Here is a 25,074-nt window from a genome sequence, read left to right on the forward strand (position 1 = left end):
AAATTGCTCTCTAATACACAATGAAAGTGTTTATGTTTTTGTGACATTGTTCAGACATTGTTTTTTCTTTTGTCTGAAATTCTCTGAAGCGCGACCTTCTCATCAATGATGTCCTTCTCACAAGGATTCGAAGCACGGTCGTTGTGGCCTAATTATTTTCCCCCTCCCACATTCTTTTTCACTAATATGTATTCCACTACTTGGCAATGTTGCAATTTTGTACTCAAATACAGAGTTGGCATGGAGCACAAAATAGCCAGGATTTGTTTTTTGGGTGGGAGCAGGGCGTGGAGATTAGGGGCACTGGTTCTCTTCAGGGTGGGGGAAAATTTCTCTCATCCATGTTCAACACGCGGCCACGCTCGGCCGCGGAATTCCCACACTAACGGCATTGCGATGTCCTCAGTTTGGCGGGCCGTGCGCGGCTCGAGCCTCGGGCGGGACATAACGAGGAGGGCTCGTGACAGAATGAAGAGAGACGTTTGCCCACAGCGCTGCAGAGGAGAGCGAGCAGCGGTTACCGTAACGACTGAAAGTCACTGTTCATCAATGTCAGGCAGCTCCGATTACCGCAAAACCGTACTGCCCCAGAATTATCCCGAATTAAAAACGCTATCCCCCATTAACCCTTTAAGAGTTATGCCTAAACGTAGGCCTACCGAAAGTGATGTTTTATTAGCGCTTCCTCGGTAGCTCGCTCAATGTATGAGCACATCACCGCTAACAACAGGGCATCTTGTCAATTTAATCTTGGAAATGTGCACTGGTGAGTCAAAGGTCAAGACTGCTCATGTGCACCGTGCAGTAATTGGTCGAGCAGTCCATTGATTGTATACAGAAACAAGAAATAAATCACATCTTGCCCATGGTCTGCGATGCGCACCAAAATCCAGGCTCGCATGTCCAGTCAGCCTTGATCTTGCTGGTCTCCAGGGGCAACACAAAACGCCACGTTCCCGCTCCTACTCTTACCAGCACTTATTCTCCCCCCTATTCAATCTCTCATTCCAGAAAGTTCAGCTCAAAGACAGCCATGAAAAATTGAATGGCTGACTTTTAATATTCTTCATACAAGAAATCCCTCCATTCTCAACGCATGAATAACTGAGGGTGCTTTAGAGAGCGCTCAGTTCCACTAAAACCTTCTTTTAAAGTACTTAGCCTTAGGAGCGAATACCAGAAACCGCAACCGGCAATCCCTTTTCATGCACAGCAGTCTTATGTAGGTTGAAGCTTATCGTTCATTTTCTCAACAATAGTAATGTAGCGCACTTCCTACAGTCTATAGGATGCACACTTGATTGAATATGCGTGAATGGTTTATAGGTAGCCTAAACCCACCTGAAGATCTGTGCTTGTCCCTCTTTTCAGTGACCAGATTCAATCTACATCTTAATTATTTCACCATTTCACTATTTATTCCCGAATCAAAAATAACCTGGAAATGACAAGACCAAGTAAATTATAAGATGTTTGCAAATGTAGTGCCGCTTTCATTCGCTCGTCCATAGCATAAAAAAAGCTCACGAAAAATCACCACGATTCACGATAGTTCTTGACGCGGCATCTATCTATCTATCTATCTATCTATTATTCTCTCAGTCCGTCGGAAATTCAGAGGCACTTTCCTCCATTACCCAGAGCCCCCCGCGCTCAACTGCCTTCTCTTGAGCTGAAGCTAGTAAGAAAATGGATGGTCTACTTACTTGATGGAAAGCTGTCTTCTGCCGTAACGACGTGCCTTCCACTTGGGCCAGGAAGTAGCATCCACGGACCATTTTGCTTGTAGGCGAGCCATTCTTCGTCTGTCTCCACAGATTTAAAAGTTGCACGATCACAGAAAGTTGTTGGCCCTGTTCAGTTTTCCTATGATGGCCATAGTTCTTGATCTCCGTACCTCTCACGCTCTTTCGCACGTATTTTTTGGGTCGGTATTGTTGGGAATAGCGTCACCTGTAGTAATACTCCAGTAGTTATTGAAATTTGCCATCTCTATATACCATGTTCAATCATCGATAAGTAAGTAGCTGCTTAACTGTAGGTAGCTAATTGAGCTGTTTGTTAGCCAGGCATTCTGCATCTTGCTGCTGGGCGACACGGTAGCTACTCTCAAATGGATTGAACCATTTGAATTCTCCCGCGAGTTTCCTGATGTAGCCATCTTTGTTTTAAAGTAAAATGGATGGCGTTTGTTAGACGCGCGTGTTAGTCGAGAGCGCGTCTAACAAACGCGCGTGTTAGTCGAGAGCGCGCTTTGCTGTTTAGCGTGTTTGATTTTGAGCGACGTTGCCCCTTCAATCGTACGGATGTCTTCCAAGCAAATGAGCAATTTGAATAATGTGATTTAAAAAAAATTGGTCAGTAGTGAGTTTTAAAAAAACTCAATCAGCCTTGATTAATGAGCAAAGATGAAAGTAAAACACTGTGGTCCACCAGGACCCAGACTGAGTAACAGTGCCATGTATCACCACCAGGACCCTGGGGCAGGTCCCAGTCCAAACTAATGGGTCTGTTATCAGTCAATAGCTGGTGGAAAAAAAAGAATGTGGACCAACTAACCCAGCTTTTAATGTTACTGAATTTAGGATTATGTCCAATTAAACAGTCCTTTGCAATATTAGAACATAAATGTTTTAAAAAAACATGAAAAAATCTGTAATGGTATTAACTTCAAGTTCACTTATGATTGGCAGTTATTTTAATGGACACACTGCTGATTGGTTAAAAGAAAGAATTTCTTACATAAGGTGTCAGAAACAGCAATACCAAAGCCCCTGATAGTGGACAGTATAAGAGCTTTGCTGTTTTCAGCAGCCAAAAATAGAAATGTAAATCTTAACTGAACAATAAGTCACGATTAAAACCATAGTAATTGTATTTATTAGTTCTTTTTGAGTAATGCAACAATAAAAAATGTATGATTGTGATTGGTCAGTGTCTTTAATAATTACCAGTGTTAGGCACCGCTTAGTAATGGTCAGACTTCACTGCTCTGCTTAGTAATGGTCTGACTTCACTGGAGATTCACAGCATTGGGAGGTGACCAATCTGGGAGAATATATGACATATTGAGGAAGGCCAAAGTAGTACCCTGTCTGTGTTCCCCACCGGCTCCAGACTCCAGACAGTCACACTGAACATGGTGTAGCCCTACCAGCTGTGCTGTCTGCCTAAACACTGTTGTCCCCCGCCCCCCACATCCCCCACAGCTGTAGCCTACTGCAGCCAAGGATCCTACAATGAGCTAGCCTATACTCACCCCCCCCCCTTTCCAAAAAAATTAATCACTATCAATACCTCCTCTGTCAGCTCTGAAAAGATACTTTATTTACGCCCCCCCCCCCCCCCCCCTCACCCAAACCCCCCTGGAGTCTATGACCATTTTCCAAATGAAATTGCAAGCACTGCCCCCTCCCCCCTCCCCCTGCAGTCTGGGGGGCTGAGGTCATCATTAAAAGGCTCCAGTTGCAGGGAGGGGGTGGAGGGTGGGCAGAAATTGGACATCACCAGATCCCCCCAAGAGGGAGGCATTGCCCAGACATGGATTTGCACCGGGAGCTTGGCTGATTGCAGTTCAATTTAATTTGTAAAGCACGTTTTACTGAGACATGGTCACAAAGATGCAGTACAGTGGGAATACAAAAGGCAAAAAACCAGGCCTGAACCCCCAAAATGTGAACAATGGAAGTTAAAAAAAATAATAATTTTAATCTCAAATGTTGGCAAGAACCCCCCCCCCCCCCCCCCCCCCCCCATGGGAAGAAACCTTGAGAGGAACTCGGCTATAGAGGGGGAGCCCATCTTCCACTGGCCGGTCTGGTGTTTAGAGAGTGGCTTGTCATTCTTGTGAGCATATTTCTTTTGAGTGTCTATATTTTTGAATTAACAAAAAATAACGGGAAGAACATCCAAACAGCTTGAGGTCAGCATCTTACATTGCTTGCAGCTGCCAGCTTAGGTTTAATGTTACTGTAGTCGATACAGCTTTCTTTGTAAACACCAAACAGCTAAAGACAGTATTGGTCATCCAGAATAAGAGCTTTGACTTAGCAGGTATTAATGCACATTAATACAATTAATGACATTTTACTTTTACAGCAGACTTGAAATAGAAGCGTTGTTTGGATAAAATCTGTTCAGTTGGTCCATTCTTGACTGACGTCTACAGACACAAACTTGACAGAAAAGGTTCTCCTCTCTCGCATATTCAAGTCACTGAAAATAATGGGTGATAATCGACTCATTTCCATCTAGACCGGCAGCTGTCTTCCCGGAGTTCCTTCCTCCTCGACGTTCAGAAGTTCACACCTGCAAGCCGAATCGACGACAAAACACATTCATCTTCCCCTACGTGAAAATGAGCATGTAATTAGCACAGACTGAATGAAGCCAAATTGCATGTTTGTTCTCCTGATGGAAAGGAGAGGGTTTCACGAGCCCCATTGGGGGTGGAACTGCTGTCAGCCGTCAGTCCCTGTGAACCCAAACACTCGGGTCTCCGCACCGCTGACGTCCCCGCCCAGTGTGCAGGCTTTAATAAGCCTCCTCCTGGTATTTCCAGCTCCCCTCATTCGCCCTTCACGTGTAGAATGGTTACATAATTAGCAATATCACAGTGAGGCACCGCTCGTTAGCTAATTTGTTTTGTTCTATTTCTAGAGAGCATGTGGCAACACCCACCCCCATCCACCCATCCCCTCCATCCCCCCATCCCCCCACATCCCCCATCCCCCCATCCTCACCCCCCCAACCCCCCATCCCCCCATCGCCCCCACATCCCCCTCCATCCCCCCACATCCCCCCATCCCCCCACATCCCCCCATATCCCCACATCCCCCATCCCCCCATCCCCCCATCGCCCCCACATCCCCCTCCATCCCCCCACATCCCCCCATCACCCCCACATCCCCCCATAACCCCACATCCCCCATCCCCCCATCCTCACCCCACACCCCCCATCCCCCCATCCTCCCCACCAACCCAATCCCCCATCCTCCCCATCCGCCCAATCCCCCATCCTTCCCACCCACCCAATCCCCCCCATCCTCCCCATCCCCCCCAATCACCCCATCCCCCCAATCCCCCCAATCCCCTCCATCCCCCCCTCTCCCAAATTCCCCCATCATCCCCATCCCCTCAACCCCCATCCCCTCCATCCCCCCCTCCCGCATCCCCCCCCATCCTCCCCATCCTCCCCCATCCCCCCACATCCCTGGAGCCCGTGCTACACAGGACGAGGCTAACAGGAAAGTGTAGTCACGATAAATCATTCAGCGTGGAGCTCTCCCAGTCAGGCCCAGCAGAGCGCTCGTACTGGATCCTGACTGTCTGCTCAGCAGAAGTGTCCAATATGCACCGCTGACGCTTCCCCGCCGGGTAATTTTCAAATCTGGTTTAACCCCAAAATCGTTTCTCATTTCTTCCCCCATTCTCAGGGACTGAGGTTAGGAGCTTTAACCGGTTCAGATGGTTATTGTTGATGGCTGGGGATAAAATCTGCAGACGCTGCAGCCTTCATCCGAACACGGTATAAATACAGCGGCTCGGTCTTACTGGACATTACGGCACTGCTGCCATAAGGTAAGAAATAACTTTATTATGAGACAGAGGGATTCCTCTTCTTGCACTTTTCAAATATAATGTCCTGCAAATACTGTATAAAACAGATTGGGGTTTAAAGAGTTTCTTAATCCTAATGTCCTAGTCCTGCTCTGTACCTCAATGTACTTTTGCAGATCTACACACCTTGAGGCAAAGCACCCCTCTGATATTTATCTTTAAGTCACTAAAGCTTTCCTAACTACCAGCTGTGTTACCCCAAAGTAGGACATATGCTAACACACTACATTGTTCAAAGGGGGTGACGTTCAAGTCTGAAAACTACCGTGACTCCCTCCTACTGCCACCACCCCATCACCTAACCACCCAACCAGCACAGACGCATACCAAGCCTTCAGACCCCAAATGGCCATTTACCTCCAGATCACTCTACAGTAGGCCAAGACCGTTAACACACAGGGAAGCGAAGCCATTCTGATTTCTGTAAGTGTGTCCTGCTAATGGTTCAATCACATCTTTCCCAACAGCCTTCTTCAGTTTCAGCGAGTCAGGAGTCAGTTTGCCACACCGTCAGCCAGGCTCTCAGGGACGAGAGGGTCAGGGGTCACCTGGAGGTCAGAGTTCACCAGCGGGCAGCTGTTTCCTGGCCCTGAAAGGGGAAAGTGACAACATTGGTCCAACAATGAAAGGTCACCCAACCTGTCACTTTTGATATGTTGATTGCATGTTTTACGCTGACGTAATTAGCAGCCGTATTAGCATTGCAAGTATAAGAGATGTGTGTGTAGGGTTATGCTGTGAGGTTATGCTTCTTTAGGAGCATATATCAGGCAGTTAAAGTGTATAAGGTTGTAAAGTCTCATGGGCTTTGTTTTAAATGAGCTGTCTCAGGTAGTGAAACGGGGCAGGTGACGCAGCAGACCCGCACAGAGAAAGGGAGAGATTCATGATGAGATAATGGCCTTAGTGGGAGGAGTCTGAATTGTAAAACGAACTGAAGTCGACAGGTTATGTCATATATTCCAGTGAAGAAGGGGTCTGGTCCACAGGTGATGGTACCTGGCAGAGACACAGCTGTGAACACCTGGAATAAAGAAAATTCAGTTTTACTGTCAGCAAATCAAAATGATCCAATCAAAATATTTTAAACAACTCGCTTTGCAGGTCACTATAAAACAAAGAGGAATGTCTCAGAAAATATGTTCAGCATACTAAAAAAAAAACTATCCATTTGGACATCGACGAGCGAGTTTAGCTCCTAAATGTGTGTGCATGCATGTGTGTGTGTGTATGTGCGTGTGTGTGTGTGTGTGCGTGTGCGTGTGCGTGTGCGTGTGCGTGTGCGTGTGCGAGTGAGTGTGTGTGTGTGTGTGTGAGTGTGTGTGTGTGTGCGAGTGCGTGTGCGTGAGTGTGTGCGTGTATGTGTGCGAGTGCGTGTGCGAGTGCGTGTGTGTGTGAGTGTGTGTGTGTGTGTGTAAGTTCAGTGGTTGACTGGGTTTATTTGCTACTGTGTTTTTATTGCGATTTCATGCTGACCAGGGGAAACAGGCAGATTTTTACCCAGTACAGTCTGTTCCCTGGCCAGTGTAGGGATGTCAGGGTGAGGTCTAACATTCTGTGTATGTTACAGCACGTCCCCTTCTCCCCCAGTGCCCGATCTGGGGCGTGGCTGCCAACTGGGCAATACAGGACAGCCCACTCCCCTGCGAGGCTCCTTACAGGATATTAATATTTGGGGTCACTGTTATTGTTGTATTCACCGAAGGAACCCCAGGGACCTGGGCAAAACTCTCAGCAAAGCAGAACAGGACTGATTACTGACCCCTTCTTTTTTTAAGGGGTCCTTGGTCTGTACCCCGAGCGACAAGAAATAGTCCACGCTCTACAGCTATCGTTTGCCATGACACATTATATTTCGAGTCGTATAAAATTAATTTGAGGCTTTCTGTGAGAAGCGTTGAGCGGTATCAGTGCTGGGCAATGAGCCCAGGGAAAGTGTTCAGTGGCAGCACAGTTTGAAGAAACGGCTCCTAGGAAAGCTGGTTTACAGACGGTCATCACTCAGCGGCTTTATGGGGTTCTGTGTTGGTGGAGAAAAAACAGACTCAGCGCTGATCCATTTTCAATTAACTGCACCGGTCGACCAGTCAATCTGGGTTAGAGCTATAGATAATGGAATGCCGATGGAGTCTTGCGATGAAACTGCCATTTTCTGGACTCCACAGATCAGGCAATGAAGATGAAGTCTGACCTGGAGATGGCTGCCCGGCTTCGCATAATTTCCCTTCGATTTGACTCATCCGACGGTCTGCAGTTCGGCGCTCTTGATTCTGATTCTGATTCGTCCATCATGCGGGAATGTAAAGCTTTGAGTTGAATTAACGCTGAACTGTTTTGCTGTGTAGTTGCATACCCGCAGTGCGTCTTTCCCTTCTCCCCTTGTGCGTTTTATACCCATAATTCTGGAACACGGGAAACAGGACGACATAATGGGCAGGACAGTATGACTCAGAGCGTTAAAACCGTTACGAACACGAATCAGCACACGGCTTCCTCCTCCAGGGCGTGTCACGTGACTTCACTTGTACGTTAAAATAAAGGAAAGGTCACTGAGCATTGCCGGGCTTTCTTTACGATGCTCTGAATTTAAAAATCGAGGTTAGACGACTAACAAACCATCTTGCCAAAGTGAGCTTTCATAAAACATGTCTGATCAGCCTGTGAAACGTTAGCATATTCTGCGATAGTATAATTACCTAATAAATTATGTTACATGACATTACAGGCATTTAGCAGACGCTCTCATCGAGAGCGATTACACAACTCATACACAGCATTTACGTTGTATCCAATTATACAGCTGGATATATACAGGTGCAATGCAGTTAATAAGTGCCTTGCTCAAGGGTACAACAGCAGTGTCCTACCAGGGAATCGAACCTGTGACCATTAGATAACAAGACCAGTTCCTTACCCATTATATTACACTGCCGTCACTATATGATATTTTATTAATTTTATTTAAATATCTCTTCAAAGAAGACAACACATAATGTACAAAAACAGAAGAAACGGTCAGATTTAAGATCATGGAATCTGGTTGTGAGAAACACAGACATACCTCTGTTGTGCATGTTTTCGCTGTGTTTTGAACCACATCTTTGAATTTCAGCAAAGTAACAGAACTATCAATATTTGATAGTTTTTTGCAGCATGTTCCAGACCAGAGTGCATTATAACTAAAAGCCTTGTTTCTAAATTTGGAAAATGATTGAAGTACAAACAGTAAGTGCTGCTATTCCCTCGACAAATGAGTGGACAGGACTGAAGTTTACCTAAAATCACCTTGTAAATGAAGTAGTAATGACACGAGTCTTCAGAGGCGACCTCATTCGTCTGGCTTGAAAGAAAGTAAGCTTGAAATAGAACATTTTGAAGACTGATGGAACCCGAATATAATAAATAATATAAATCATTGTGCATTTTCAAAAATGATCTTGCTTTTTTTTTTTTTTTTTTTAATGATGCTTTTAAAACTATTGATTTTGTTTATTGTGTCCCTTTGTCAAATGCATTCAGCCACACAGAGGACACATGCTGAAGCATTAAGGTGTACTATTTCACTGAAATAAATTCCCTGTTGGTTTTCCTAATTCGATATCTCCCCCCCCCCCCCGGTGGGGTCGTACTCACCCCTGCTCTGGAGAAAACCCCGGTCTCTGAAGCCCTAGCGGGCCACAGCCGGCTTCCTGTGCTCTAACCCACCCAGCGATTCACTGCAACGTCACATCAGCAGTGCTAATAATGGGGGACACATTTTCAAAAAAGGACATTAGACTGGCCAGAAATTTTCCACACTCCATTATTTAAAAAAAGTCACTGCAGACTGAGTCGAACATAGTCGACTGGTGTTGCATGGCAGTTGGTTCCAGACAGACGTAAGCTTGACAGACACACGATACAAATCTCCAAATTGAAATTATACCCTAGTTCTAAATGTGTATTTATAATTTTTTCTTCCATCTCCATGTAAATTATGGGGAAACCTCAAGTCCCACTTCCCCCTATAACCATCACATCCGTCCTGTATGACTTCAGTATTTACTGTGCATTTTGAAAAGCCTTATTCCTAAACGTTCATTTCGTTCTCCCTGTGCACTGAGCGTGTGTTCAGGAGAAGGACATGTGTTGTTTTGTGTCTTGTGCTGTTAAGGATGATAATTATCCTCCACAGATTGCCCTCTCTAGTTAGATCAGGGTCGTTGGGTTTATGAGCGCAGCTGAGCTGTGTATCTGTGTAGCGTGGTGCGTTACTCACATGCAAACAGTGCACACAGATGTTTTACAAAATGCACATTATTTACCATGTCGCAGATGCAGCACCAGATGTGAATCTGCACACACACTTTACTGTCACTCAATTTCAAAACAAACTAATCATTCTAATGCAGATCACATTCGTTTTTTTTCATCTAAATTATCCTCTAATTGCTAAAAGGTTAAAAGGTTAAAAATACTCAGTGTGTGGCCCTGTGGCTAATAAAAGCTGCTTTAGAACGATTAAAAGATTATCAAACTCTTGCAAATACAGCAACTGTACCAAAAAAAAATAAAATATAAAACTGGGCCTTAAAGCTCTTAACATATTCTGTGGCAGAAAACTGAACAGCAAGACAAAGGATGTAAAAAGTATTCAAGAAGTAGTAAACTGAACAAATCCTACAGGCAGCAGACCAGAGCGGGAAACTAAACAAGTGCATTAGTTCAAGGTGCAGAGGTGCAAAAGAAACACACTAGAGTGAAGTAAAGATCATAGTGCCAGAAGTGACCACAGATCAGGACTCCAACCCTGTAGGGTAACCTGTTCAGCAAACAAACAAACAATCCTGCCAAGTACAAACTAGCACTGAAATCACATTTGCCTAATCAGAATCAGACAAAAACAATCCTGTCAAATAAAAAGTAACGTGATCGCATTAGCCTAACTAGGTACATTGAGCTAAACTATAGGCTAGGGAGGGGTGGGGAGAGGTGCAGCCTGAAGAGATGAGCACTGAGCATGCGCTGAAACATTTGGGGTTGTGATGTGGAAAAGGCCGCTGCTCTCGCCCTTCAGCGCCTAACGGTGTCAGACGGGCGGAATCGCGACCTTTCCTCGTTCCTGAGCCCAGCGGCGCTAACTCACCGCTAACGTGACCGTGTGGTATCTGTACCATCACAGCAGAGCTCTCCATCAGCCCAGAGCGTGGAGTAGCATGAGTGATCTCTAAAGCAGGGCCGGCCCAACGCTGTTCCTGGAGATCTACCGTCCTGGAGGTTTTCATTTCAACCCTGATGTGGCACACCTGATGCTGCTAATTAGCAGCTCAATGAGATCTCTAGCTTTTGAATGTGAGGTGTGATTTGTTAGGACGGAGTGTGGCACAGTGGGTAAGGAACTGCGCTTGTAACCGAAAGGTCGCAGGTTCGATTCCCGGGTAAGGACACTGCCGTTGTACCCTTGAGCAAGGTACTTAACCTGCATTGCTTCAGTATATATCGAGCAGTATAAATGGATGCTATGTAAAACTTGTGTAAGTCGCTCTGGATAAGAGCGTCTGCTAAATGCCTGTAATGTAATGTTAGGGTTGGAGTGAAAACCTACAGGACGGTAGATCTCTAGCTGTTGAGTGAGGTGTGCTTTGTTAGGGTTGGAGTGGAAACCTACAGGATGGTAGATCTCCAGAAACAGGGCGGGGCAACCCCGCTCTAATACATGCACACAGCCTTTCCTGTCACTCTGCAGTCCACTGGCTGAGCCGCACAGCCATGGAACACTGAGCTACAGGCTATACTTCACTGACCTTCACTCCGGGTCCTGGAGAGCTGCAGGGTCTGCTGGGTTTTTTGTTTCTTTTTTCACCTTAATATCAGCAGCCAGTTCAGACCCGAGAAAACAGGTGAGGTGAGTTACCTGTGTAATAAACTGCTTTAATTGATCAACTAAGTGCCGAACAACAACACAAAACCAGCCGACCCTGCAGCTCTCCAGGACCAGGAACGAAGGTCACCGCTGCAGCTCCAGACCTGGAAGTAAATCATTTGTGGAGTGACCCCCTTGCCAGGTCACGTGTCCGCTGATGAAAGCGCTCGCATTTGATTACCGGCTCACGCCGGGTGTGGTAATGGAAGGAGACAGATCAGACTAACCGGCCTTTGAAATGTCACCTCCGATTGCCCCAGGAAGCAGAGCGCTTTAATGTCAGCCATTAATTAATCAGAACGGACCAGAACCAAATTAAAACAGTCTGCTCGCTACACAGAGGGAGACCGAGGGGAGAAAACAGAGGAGGGATTACGAGCAGAGACCAGACTTACTGCAGTCTCTGATCCATTTAAGGGGTGCAATTAGAGAGCCTTTTAAAAAAAACCAATAAACACAAACACTGATTTTCGGCTGTCGTGATTGCTTCAATTCCACTGAGATACTGTTAGCGTTTGAGGCTATAAGCTTCAGATCTATTAATATGCGGCTCAGGAACACAAGACAGCCTTTTAGCAAGTCAACGTGGAGCAACTGGCATCTACACTTGAGCAAGATGAAAAAAAATTAAACTGAAAGATGACTGTAAAGTGGCTGGATAGCGTTGGGCCACCTTGGGTGACTGGTAAACACACTAAGTATAGCAGCATCTGGACTTCCAGAAGCATGTGGAACTGCTCACCCATTAGTTCCTCTGGGTCACGCGTGATCTGCAGTTCGCTCGGAAGGATCCCGTCGTTCCTCTCATTTCTTAAAAGGGTTTCGAACGGCCATGGACGATTTGCTGCCTGTCTGGGTCGTGACCTCTGACCTCGAGGTCAGGAAGGTGTGGGTTTTACTGAGAATTCCACCACATTCACTGTGTAACTGGGGTCATGGGTACAGGCAGGAAGTCATTATTCCATGTGCACCAAGCAAAAAAAAAAAAAAAAAAGACAAGTTTTTTTTTTTTTTTTTTTTACATAAAGGGCCCCAGCTCAGATGCACTGCTGCAGGTCCCTGCTCAACACAAGGCCTTGGGGTCTCTACCCCTGCAATAACAGCTGAATTTAAAATGCCCCCCCCCCTTGTATTCTTCCTGGAGAAGCGCTGCCGCACGCTAAAAATAAACATGGGGGCTGCGCTGCTTCTCGGCCGTGCGATCAGACCCTGTCCTCCGGCACGGCGGCGGAATGCGCATCAGACACGCTCCAGTAAGCGCATCGCACCATGCGGCGTCACGCAGAACGCTGCAGCCTCTCCGCCCGGGTCAGCGTGCAGCCCCCTCTCCATCTGCACCGCTGGGGGGCAGGGAAACGGCATCGGGCCTGCACATTAACACACTACACATTAACACAGTAAAGAACACACTGCACATTAACACAGTAAAGAACACACTGCACATTAACACACCACAGAACACACTGCACATTAACACAGTAAAGAACACACTGCACATTAACACAGTACACATTAACACACTACAGAACACACTGCTCATTAACACAGTAAAGAACACACTACACATTAACACACCACAGAACACACTGCACATTAACACAGTAAAGAACACACTGCACATGAACACACTACACATTAACACACTGCACATTAACACACTACAGAACACACTGCATATTAACACAGTACACATTAACACACCACAGAATGCACTAAGGAGGACCAGTATGACACATTAACACACTACAAAACCCCCAACACACTGCACATTAACACACTAGAGAGCACACTACAGTACCCGCTCCTCCTCCCCTGTCCACAGCATCCAGAACCCCCACAGACACACACAGAGATCCCCATCGCTCTCATCACTAGAGCAGCGGAGTACGGCTCACTCCAGCACGGGCAAACCTGCTTCCCTTTCAGTTAAAAATTATTACCCACAATCCCTTGCACCTCTCCTGACGTCCCCCCTCCTGCGGAGCCTTCTGCGATGCGGCGCGGGCAGACAGTCGCGCTCGGAGGCGGAGGTGATTCATGCGAACTGGCAGATGTTAAAAAAAGAAAGACCCAGAAAAGGCAGACGCAATTAGCTGCTCTCAAAGCAGCGATGACATAAAATACATAAAATAAAGAAATTATTCCAGCGTATTAACAGCTGTACGAGGCGCATAGCTGCATTTTCAAAGTTCCCACAAAGATTTTTGATTTCAGAATTTACCAGGAAATCAATTTCGGTTCACCCTGAATCCTTGGAATCTTGGAACCGTGTATGACAGGGGCATACTCCATGTTGGCGTCTTGTTTTTAAAAATCTAAATCATGACAACATGACCAATTCACCTGAAGCGGTTTGTCACCATCCCTGCAATTAGGCGTTTAGTCTTTATTAATTAGTAAGATTCCTCAGAACCTGCTGGTGCCAATCTCACAGCAAGTAGGGAGTGTTGTTGTCAGTCTCCTGTGCCTGAGGTCAAATGAATCACATTAATGTCGTGTTTAATAACCTTTACTCAAATACAGGCTGCAGTTCATCAGTCAGATGGCAGCAGTTTTTTTTAAAAATCAGAACAAACCCATTTTTTTTTCCACATCAGGTGCTTTGCATAGGCTGTTTAAACTCACCGATGACCACGCTGAGCTTCAGTCTGTTGATTTTGTGATTTTGTTCTGATAAAACACTGCCACCTAATGGTCGAAAGAGTAATTGTCCTATCTAGTGAAAACAAATCTTGTTCAATGTACAGAAAATGTTGTTCTTTTAAAAGGTAATACTGAATTCCAGAAACAGCATGAACTTTTTCAAACAGTGGGCTGTGTCTGTGTCAGTGAAAAACCCTCTCTAAGAACCACAGTGACATTGATATGAAATATGTTTATTTACTTTATACTGAATACTGAAAGGTAAAAAAACAACCCTGTCACTCATTTCCTTAAAATGTCAACTGATTTCACACATTGAATATACAAGCCTTTCCTGCCCCACATGAGGGTACTGATGGATCTAGCACAACCAGCTTCCATGCTTAAGCACTAAACTACACACAAAATGGCGTTCAGTCAATCAACTGCAGTTTTAGTGTCTTTCTTTTTTGTTTTTTTTAAACACAAAATTGAGTTTTTCCTTCAGTTGATCCCTAGGCTGGGCACATGCAGCAGAGTTCATGCCTGTGTGAATCCAAACATAAATGACAACTTATGTTTAAAAGCAAGAGACATTTTCTCTGTGACCTGGGCGTTGGTGTCCAGCCAAGCGGACAATAAGACCACGGACAGAGGGGTTTATAAAGAAGTCACTCGCATTGGGGATGTTTATTATCTTATATGAGGCAATAACGCACAAACAGGTCCAAACAAATAAATACCTAGTTACCAAGCTGCATTCGAACATGAATAAAATTAAATACAATGACCAAAATAATGAAAATGTACTAAAATTTAATCATTCATATCATTCAGAAGAGCAAGAAAAATTACTGTTGACAGGAAGAAGACAAGAAGCAATATTAGAGTTGGTTTAGTAGAATATATCTGAGCTTCAAGACATAGAAATCAACTCTTCATTATCCCCCTCCCCAATTTCTCATTATAAAAGACCCTTCTCTTCTAAAGCATTTTGATGCTGAAGGGAACCGGAAATATATTATGGGAGATATGAAAGCAGTGTGGCTTTATATATAAAATAACGTCGCTTTAGAAAGGTGGTGTTTTCAGACGAGGAAGTCCGTGGTTTTCAGGAACACAAAAATATATGGCGTTTTGATCTGTTACCGTCGACACCGTTGGAGCGGAGAGCAGAGAATTCTCGTTTTTTAAAAAGGGGCGTATTTCAACTGGATTTCGACTTGCAAAATATCTATAATCACACCAACACGAGTCCATACCGGTCCGAAGGTTTACGTATTTTACCGTCGTACAACTAAATTCAATCCGTCCATGTCTCTGAATAAGCTACTGCAAGGAAGAAATACCGCAGTCTCTCTCTCTCTCAGCTTTCATTTGCTTTTAAAAAACGATGGTGGTGGAGAAAATGGAGCAGCCATTTCAGAGGCCAGAGTTTCTGGTGGTTTTGACAAAAAAAAAAAAAAAAAAAAATCCAAATAGTTCTTCAGGCTGGTAGAAAAAGCTGAGAGGACTTTGTGAGACATGTTGAAAGTTGGTCGTAACAAATCCACTTCTCTCTCTCTCTCTTCCGATGTCCTTTTTTTTTTTTTCCTTCACTGATGGAGTTGGAATGTAGGCACGTTCCAATAGAGCAACAGTTCTTCATTACAGCGATCTGCGGGACAGAGAAGCATGCCGATAAATTAGATTTAATGAGCACAGGTCATTCAGCCCATCCGAGCTTGCTGTGTTACACTGTGATACTGTGTTTAGGGTTGCAACGGATCAGAAGTTTTTTTGGTAAATTCCCAAAACTTTCTAGGAATTTCCTGGAAACCATCTGCTATTCCCGGAAACTTTACACATGGAAAGTTTCAGCCCTGTCGCATCACAACCACAAGTTTTCTCAAGAGATTAATGAAGAAACATTTCCTCTCTGGGCACAAACACTGGTTATTCGAATTACCCACAGAGTTCACATTTTGGAGATTAATTCCATTCCTGATAAATTAAATTAAGAGTAAAAATGGGTCATCGGAAGCCAAGACATCTGACACAATAGAAAATGAAACACTAAGAGACAGAAATGAATAAGACAGAATAATAAACTAATAAAACCTACTGCTGTTCAACCAATCACTGCCATTAAACCTCACTGTGGCAACACTGCCCCCTGCTGGACAAGTCTGGTCCCTGTCTGGATTTTCACTCGCCTTCTCTCTGTAGCAGGGAATCAGGCAGAACTAGAAACTACCTATTTCGTGAAAACAGTATGGATGGAATTGAGCATTCATTGGCGACTTAGCTATCTTGCTAGACTAGAGGATTGTAACTAGCTACTACAAGCATAAACTAGTGCTAGTTCGCATTAATACAGCAACCTATAACAGGTGGTATTAAAGAATCAAAATCTTAGTGAAATGAAGATTGCCTGTAAAAGTCTACTTTGGTTGATAGTCCTGTAGAAAAAATGCTACATATGCCCATTTTGTTCACATAATTTTGAAGATGGCCAGGCACATAAATTATATAAACAAATGTGAACAATTAAATATACATTCAAAATCCAAATTCTAATGGACAGATTTGATCTTTAAATCTTCAAACCCTTGAAAGCCAATGATATGTAGTAAAAATGTCTGAAGTGTATTAAATATATATTTCAAAACAGAGAGAAGCCATTTCCATGTATAATCTGCAGTGTGTTAAAATGGAGAACATCAAGCTTCATACTCCCAGCATGCAGTGCGAAGCGTGGGAGCCAAACAATCCTGCAGCACAGTTCCCAACATGACTAACATGAACAATCCAGCTCCACCATATGGCACCGGTGCGTGCTGACAAGTTTCCCCTGCATGTGATCGCTCCGATAATAAGCTGCAGCGTGATTGGCTAACAGATCAGCACCGGGTCCAGCAGACCTGCTGCTCCTGCTGACCACTCCATCCGGTACCACCGACAGAACAACACAAGCGCTTCAGCAACACCACTGTCCTCTAGCAGGTGCAATCTCTCTCTCTCTCCCTCACTCTCTCTCTCTCTCACACTCCCATTCTTTCTCTTGTCTAATACTCACTCTTTTGCAGTCCTTTCTCCCTCCTTATCTCCCTCCCTACCTGTCTCTCTTTCTTTCTCTCTCGCTCGCTCTCTCTCTCACACATACACACACACACATACACACTCACACACACAAGGCGTGAGGCAGTGTTACACTATTAGCCAGTTTGCTAAGCATCCAACCAGGAGACTCATACAGCTCAGAAAGAGGAGATCTTAAAACAGGCAGCATACACAACATTGCCACTCAGATGCCCAAATATGACCATCCCCTCTAGGAAATACAATGAGTGAGCGGGATGTTGGGTAGAGATCAAACACCTGTGTGAACCAATATTTAAATTACTGACTCACTATAAATAATCGCTCACTGTAAACGCATGCAGTCACACTGTTCAACCAGCAGATGGGGCTGTTACCCACCAGCTGCTGCTAGAGAGACAAAATTCATGACCCCAGACCAAATAAATGCAATCAATCAATAAATAATTGCAATCAACCAATAAATCCATGAACTAATAAAGACAGCAGCTATTTTAGCACAATATAAAGAGGTGGCTGAAAAGAAAAAGCAAACGGCGTGTTACGCAATTCACAAGAAGCCCGTCAAACCTCCGAAGGGGTTCTAGAGGAAACGTAAAACCCAGGAAAAATGTTTAGTCGGATATACTAGACTCCCTTTACATCAGTGTTCCCAAAAGGAAACTACGGAAGTAACAATGACCTACTGTGTTCAAGGCCGTACATAGTACTTAGTCACTTCCCAGCAATTCATTTTCAATTACTCAACTTTTTCCACGAAATTCTCAAACCGCCGTCAAAGACGTTAAATGCTTATTAAACGGTAAATTTATTTTTGCGGTAATAACCACGAAGGCACGAGGGAAAAGGGCAGCAAAGGGCAGCGCACTCCCAGCGTCGCGTCGGCTCCCTCTGCTGGTGCGAGGCGGTACTGTGCAGACTCACCTGGCTCAGAGCTGATGCTGGAGGAAGTCTTAGAGCAACACGCAGTTGGATTTCTTCTTCGCTTTCTTCTTTTCCACTGGCGTTTTCCTATTTATCTGTCTGACCAGGTCATAGAAGATCTGCAACAGGACAAAGGGACAGGTTAACTGCTGTCCGACAGGGTATCTGCATCATACCCCCGGAAAGATGCCCCAGCAGGGCAGTTTGTGCCCCCCCAAATATGACAGACCACTACAAGCTTGGGAGGGGCCATTCAAATAAAACTAGGCTTCCAAACTACAGAGGAAAACTGTTTTAAAAAACATTGGTAGCCAGTACTGAATCCTGACTGGGCAAACTGTACCCATAAAAATATTCATTTGATACGTAATCAGTGTCACAACAATTTCAGCAACGTCACACAAACACACCATTTCTGATTCAAACGGACATTTCCAGCCTGGGTATCTGTGACCAGTGCACTTGTCTCCTCCTGAGAGTTCAACCCTAAAACAGGTTTCACAGTCAAAGGGGCAGTGAAGCCTCAGGTTTGGGGGAAATGACTCAGGAGGTTCTTACGTCGAGAACGTTGATCTTGGACTTTGCCGAAGACTCTAAAAAGGCACAGTGGTTCCACTGCCGGGCCAGGTTCTGGCCCTGCTCCTTCCCCACCACCCGCTCCTCCTCCAGGTCACACTTGTTCCCCACCAGGATCATGGGCACCTGCAGGGGGGGCGGGGTGGGGGGGAGGGGGTTAGGGAGGGGTAGAAAGAAACATGACAAGCGATAAATCAGCCAATCTGCCACAGCGGACATTCAGCTGAAAGAGTCTAACCACAGGCCACTGTAGACAGATCTTTCCCAGAAAAACACAGGTGTGTTTTCATAGACCCTGTGAACACCCGCAAGCTTTAAAACTATCCAAATTTGTATTATAATATATACGTAAAGAATAAATTACTTTTGACAGGCTTCAATATTCCGATAATAACTCAATACTCCGCTAATTATTTAAGCAGTGCAGCGGAGGGAATATGAAACTGAGTTCATCTGCCACATCTGAAGAGTAAAATTCAGCGAAGTTGACAGCTCCCCTGTCTCCAGCTCGTTTTTCCCTCCTGAACGTACATTTTCCAGAAGTTTCTCAGGCACGGCAGACAGAAACAGGGCTCTCTCTCTGACTGCTAAGCAGAGCTGGGCGGTGTGACTGCCGGGTCATTCTGCGAGCATCACAGCCAGCAACTTCATTTAGCGAAAGAGAACATTACATCTCAGCACAGAGCGAACTCACACTCACTCGCACACACTCACTCACTCACTCACACACTCACACACTCACTCACTCACTCACTCACTCACACTCACACTCACACTCACACTCACACTCACACTCACACTCACACTCACACTCACACTCACACTCACACTCACACTCACACACACACACACACACACACACACACACACACACACACACACACACACACACACACACACACACACACACGGTGTTACGGGTTGTTTTTTTCCCGTAGGACCTCCCGCACAGGGACACGCAGCTCCAGTGTAATTCAGTTCAATAGTTCATATCGCCTCTGTCTCAAGTGCGCGTCATAAAAACATGAAGGCTCTCCTTTGATTGGTCGGTCCCGTGCGGGTCCCCTCTGTGGAAGCGAATGAAAGGACTCCCCCCCCGATGGCCCGTAACGGGGGCCGTTTGAAAGATACGGCCCGGAGCTCAAAACGGACCCTGATTGGGCCCTGGGGAACGCCCCCGTCTTCGTCAGAGCGAACCCCGTTTCAGCGTTACAAACACCAGCGGGACAGACGGACGCCCATGAGCCGGGCCGAGGGGAAGGAACCACAGAGCTGAGAGAGGAGGGGGGGAGGGAGAGAGGGAGGGAGAGAGAGGGGGAGAGAGGGAGTGAGGGAGTGAGAGAGGGAGGGGGAAAGAGAGGGAGGGAAAGAGATAGCGGGAAAGAAAGGGAGGCAGACACGGAGAGAGAAAGTGGGGGGGAGGGAGAGAGGGAGTGAGGAGAGAGGGAGGGAAAGAGAGTGAGAGAGGGAGTTGGGGAGGGAGGGAGAGAGCAAGAGAGAGAGGGAGGGAGTGAGGGACAGAGTGGGGAAGGGAGGGAGGAGGGAGAGAGGGAGGAGAGAGCGGGGTGGAGAGAGGGAGAGAGGGAGAGGGAAAGAGAGGGAGGGAGAGAGGTAGGGGGAAAGAAAGGGAGGCAGTCAGGGAGAGAGAAAGTGGGGGAGGGAGGGAGAGAGCGAGTGAGAGGAGTGGGGGAGAGCATTAGGGTTGGTGATAAGCGTTAGGGTTAGGGTTTGTGATAAGCATTAGCGTTACGGTTTGCATCAACGAGGTCAACCGCGAACGCAAAGTCAGCCTGAGCGGGGGTCAGAAATCAGCCCACAGACATTTAAACGCACATAAGCCTGCAAAATCAGCCTCAGCCATCAACTGATGTCATCTAAATGGCTTCCATATTTCTGAACAAGTCTCAGTCGCTAATGAGAGCAGACGCAGGCCGCGCCGGACCTCAGTGTAGAGCCACACTGGCAGTTAAGGGAGGGGGGAGAGACCGCACGTTCCGGCAGTTTAAGGATAAAATCAGCTTTCTGCCTGGGTCTGGGGCATGGCCATTTCCATTCCAGAGAGGGAGGGAGGGAGGGAGGGAGAGAGAGAGAGAGAGAGGGAGGGAGAGGGATAGAGAGAGAGAGAGGGAGGGAGAGGGAGAGAGAGAGAGAGAGAGAGAGACAGGGGGAGAGGGAGAGAGAGGGAGGGAGGGAGGGAGGGGGAGAGGGAGAGAGGGAGGGAGGGAGCGGGAGAGAGAGAGGGAGGGGAGAGAGAGGGAGGGAGGGAATAGGGAGAGAGAGAGAGAGAGTGAGGGAGGGAGAGAGAGAGACAGGGGGAGAAGGAGAGAGAGGGATGGAGGGATGGAGGGAGGGAGGCAGAGAGGAGTAAGAAAGAGAGCAAGAGAAGAGAAGGGGTGGACGGAGAGTGAGGGAGGACAGCAAGAGTGAGAATGAGACAAGAGAGAAAGAATGTGAGTCCATATGTGCATGTGTCCGTGTTAGCGTGTGTGTGTGTGTGAGTGCGTGCGCGCGTGTGTGAGATAATGCAAGCGAGGAGAGTGGGAGTGAGAAAGACAGAGAGGGGAGGGGTAGCCAGGTCTGTTAGGAGAGTTTCTAGGAAAACAGGAAACACTTCAGGAGTGAAATGCGCACTAGACAGCAAAACATTCGGCTGAGTTCAGGGAGTTCTAGGGAGCCCGTTCCCCAGTGCATACCAGTCAATGAGAGCAAAGGATGCTGGGAGTTGTATTTTATCATAGTGGAACGATGCAGAGCGAACACCTTGCAGAAGGGTGGGGGGGGGGGTGTGTGTGTGTTTAGAATGACCACAGGGAGAACCGTGGCCTGATGTTTGGAGTCCAAACAAGCCCCCCCCACTACCCACCACCCATCCCCCAAAAACCGGGACACATAATGAAGGTTGTCTGGGGACAGAGTGAAAACACGGGCTGGTATTTCCACACAAACACCAGGAGCAGCGGCCCTGTTCTGCCCCGAGACCAGCAGGCAAGTTCAGCCCAACAACCTCAGGATGTCCTCTGACCAATCAGCAGCTTCACTTTCCACACTGACTCAACTCGTGAATCTACCCGACAACAGCCGGCCCAGAACAGCCAATGGAAATGCTTGAAAACGAGCACTGGAAAATGATGTGCAGCCCCTCGCAAATGAACGTATTCTCTCAAAAACCATCTAAAGGGCGTTTAGAAAAAGTCAGGGCCAGCTGATGCTGCTATACAATGCTTTTATTTGACGTATTAAGCCAGGTTGGAGCAGCTAGCAGCCGTGGCCTTTGTACCACGCTGCTGGGCGGCAGTGTAGCATAGTGGGTGAAGAGCTGGTATCGTTACCTAAAGGTAACCGGAGCCCCCCAGCCCTCAATGCCTTTCAGGCGGGCGCTGTCGGGGGGGGGGGGGGCAGCCGCGAGCCTCGAACGGTCGCTCCAGCGGGACTGAAGAAAGGCCTCGAAACAGGAAGTGGACGGGACGGGGACTGAGCGTCACAGGAAGAGTGGGAACGGCGGTGAGGTGAACGGATTTCTAAACGGAAATCTACTGCTGCTGCATCGGCTAATCGAAAAACAGCTCAGAGCTGACTCAGCTGGAGCTGACTCACATAGTCACATGCACCTACAGGGCCAATAAAAATGATTTGGGACAAGCCTGAAGCAAATCAAAGAAGTCCTGGCTCCGTCCTCCCATCGCACAAGCCCCGCCCCCCCCCCCCCACAAGCACTCTCCAGGGGCTGTGCTGGACACAGAGAGCGGGCTGCCACAGCCGCCTGGCTCTCTACACATATTCCCAAAAATGGGCATCGCTCCTACGGGACGCCTACAGAGACAGAGGAATCCAGAACAATCTCTGCTCTGTAAAATCATGAGATCACAGCAGGAACGGGCAGCAGGCTAACAGGCTACCAGGCTAAGCTAGGCACAGTCCCCACTGCAGACACAGGCTAATAGGCTAAGCTAGGCACAGTCCTCAGTGCAGACACAGGCTAACAGGCTAAGCTAGGCACATTGCCCTCTGCAGACACAGGCTACCAGGCTAAGCTAGGCACAGTCCCCACTGCAGACACAGGCTAATAGGCTAAGCTAGGCACAGTCCCCACTGCAGACACAGGCTAACAGGCTAAGCTAGGCACAGTCCCCACTGCAGACACAGGCTAATAGGCTAAGCTAGGCACAGTTCCCACTGCAGACACAGGCTAACAGGCTAAGCTAGGCACAGCCCCCACTGCAGACACAGGCTAACAGGCTAAGCTAGGCACAGTCCCCACTGCAGACACAGGCTAACAGGCTAAGCTAGGCACAGTCCCCATTGCAGACACAGGCTAACAGGCTAAGCTAGGCACAGTCCCCATTGCAGACACAGGCTAACAGGCTAAGCTAGGCACAGTCCTCACTGCAGACACAGGCTAATAGGCTAAGCTAGGCACAGCCCCCACTGCAGACACAGGCTAACAGGCTAACAGGCTAAGCTAGGCACAGTCCCCTCTGCAGACACAGGCTGTAGTGTAGGGTAGCGGTTAGGGCCCTGGGTTCGACTCCAAGCTGGAACGGTGCCATCGTACCCTAGAGTAAAGTACTTAACCTGAATTACTTCAGTGAAAAAGCTGTATAACTGGACTGTATGTAAAAGTTTCTCTGAATAAGAACGTCTGCTAAATACTGAAATATAAACATAAATGTAAATGTGGACGGGGGTGGTGTCTTTGCTGTTGAGCTGCACAACCCTACAGGCTGTCTAGCCGCCAATAACCAAGAACTACCCTCAGGGGGGAGGGACTGTAAATCAGTTTAAGACAGTCAGGCAGCAAATTACAGTGCCTCCAGCAGTAACGAGAGGAACTTGCTTGGCAGATGCAGTGTTAGAGTAACTCTGCACCCTTCAAATCACCCAGTCCAGCCAGGCTGCTCACAATTCCCTGCAAACCCCACGTGTATCCACACCACACAAAAAAAAACTACATTACCCACAATGCATCTACAGCCCACACGGACAGATTCCTGAAACGGGAATGGGCCTCACAGCGGGAGAGGAGAGGCCCAAAGCCGCAGTGACCCGTGAAACACTGACTCGAGGAAACGGATCGGGGAATTCAGTCCAGAGCGCGCCGACGGGGTGAGTCAGAGATTTCACGCCCGTGTTCCGGAACGTTCCAATCAGAGAGCGGCCCGGCGGCGGCACTCCGAGGGGGCATCTCGGAATCAGGTCACCGAACCGGGACCCCCCCCCCCGCGGGGGCGGGACCAAGACCACGGTCTGACTCACATCCTCCGTGTCCTTCACTCGTAGGATCTGCTCCCTCAGGTCCTGGAGGTCGTTGAAGGTGGACTGTGCCGTGATGGAGTAGACCAGCGCGAAGCCCTGTCCATTCTTCATGTACAGGTCCCGCATCGCCGTGAACTGCTCCTGGGGGGGGGAGAGGGGGAGGGATAGTGAGGGGGGGGTGGGGGCTGTCATTTCCCATCAACCTCAATCTTGTCCAGCCGTCCCCACACGCGCCTTGCTTCCAGGGATCTTAAAGCATTTAGATATCAGATACCCCTCTTGTGCCAAGCTAAAGCCCCTGCTGGCGTCTGCTAAATGTCTCTACGGTACCGCTGCCAAAACACACAAACACACAAAACCACTCAGAGTCACGATTTAGAGCAGAAATGCAATGCTGTGAGAGGCCACCGCCTTCAGACAGATAAGGAGCTCACTGCCCATTTCGGAGGGAAAAACGGTCAGTCCCCTCTTCACTGAAGAGGGACACCCAACTGAAGCACTTTACCTCAGGGCTCTGAGCATGAATCTCACGCTGATCTTTACTTTGTTCTCTGCTATTGTGTAAAAACATCCTGAGGCAACTTTAGGAAAAGCTACATAAAATTCCTTAAACCCCGTTAAGATGTTTCTATCATATATGGCATAAAGGCACCTCTTTCAGACTCCGTCTCTCTCTGGTTAAAGGCAACAGGCTTTCGAGGATCAGCATGAGCACTACTGTGAGGTCACATGACCGCTTTTGACAGAATGGATCCAGTCCACTTACTGTCCCTGCCGTGTCCAGGATTTCCAGCATGCACTGCTGCCCGTCCACCTCCACTTGCTGTGGGAGGGAGAGAAAGTGGGGGTGAAGAGAACACATCATTTTGGGAGGGGCTCAGAAGAAAAGAGAACGTGATACTCATTTTGGGAGAGGGGAACAGGGACACACGCATACCTTTCTGTAGGAGTCTTCTATTGTGGGGTCGTACTTCTCCACGAAAATTCCCTGAACGAACTGGACTGTCTGTATGAGGGAGTACAAGAGACACAAAGTGAGGACAATCCGAGACAAGGCAGGGCCACAGCGCCCCCTGCTGGAGCACTGTCAGACAGTA

The 25,074-nt window shown here is 47.2% G+C and overlaps 1 protein-coding gene across 1 annotated transcript in view; it reads right to left on the reverse strand.

Moving 5' to 3' along the window:
• Window positions 1-14,802: 14,802 nt before the first annotated feature.
• Window positions 14,803-25,074, reverse strand: part of LOC118211443 (ras-related protein Rap-1A-like) — a 36,135-nt gene continuing 25,863 nt past the window's right edge. The window contains exons 3-8 of the mRNA XM_035388641.1: window positions 24,915-24,983; window positions 24,744-24,800; window positions 23,978-24,118; window positions 18,707-18,850; window positions 18,149-18,267; window positions 14,803-15,800 (exon numbers count right to left, since the gene is read on the reverse strand). Of these exons, the coding sequence (XP_035244532.1) occupies window positions 18,178-18,267; window positions 18,707-18,850; window positions 23,978-24,118; window positions 24,744-24,800; window positions 24,915-24,983 (501 nt within the window). The 3' untranslated portion in view covers window positions 14,803-15,800; window positions 18,149-18,177. The remainder of the gene's footprint in view (window positions 15,801-18,148; window positions 18,268-18,706; window positions 18,851-23,977; window positions 24,119-24,743; window positions 24,801-24,914; window positions 24,984-25,074) is intronic.

The sequence above is a fragment of the Anguilla anguilla genome, chromosome 13, assembly GCF_013347855.1.
Source record: "Anguilla anguilla isolate fAngAng1 chromosome 13, fAngAng1.pri, whole genome shotgun sequence".
Taxonomy (NCBI): Eukaryota; Metazoa; Chordata; class Actinopteri; order Anguilliformes; family Anguillidae; genus Anguilla; species Anguilla anguilla.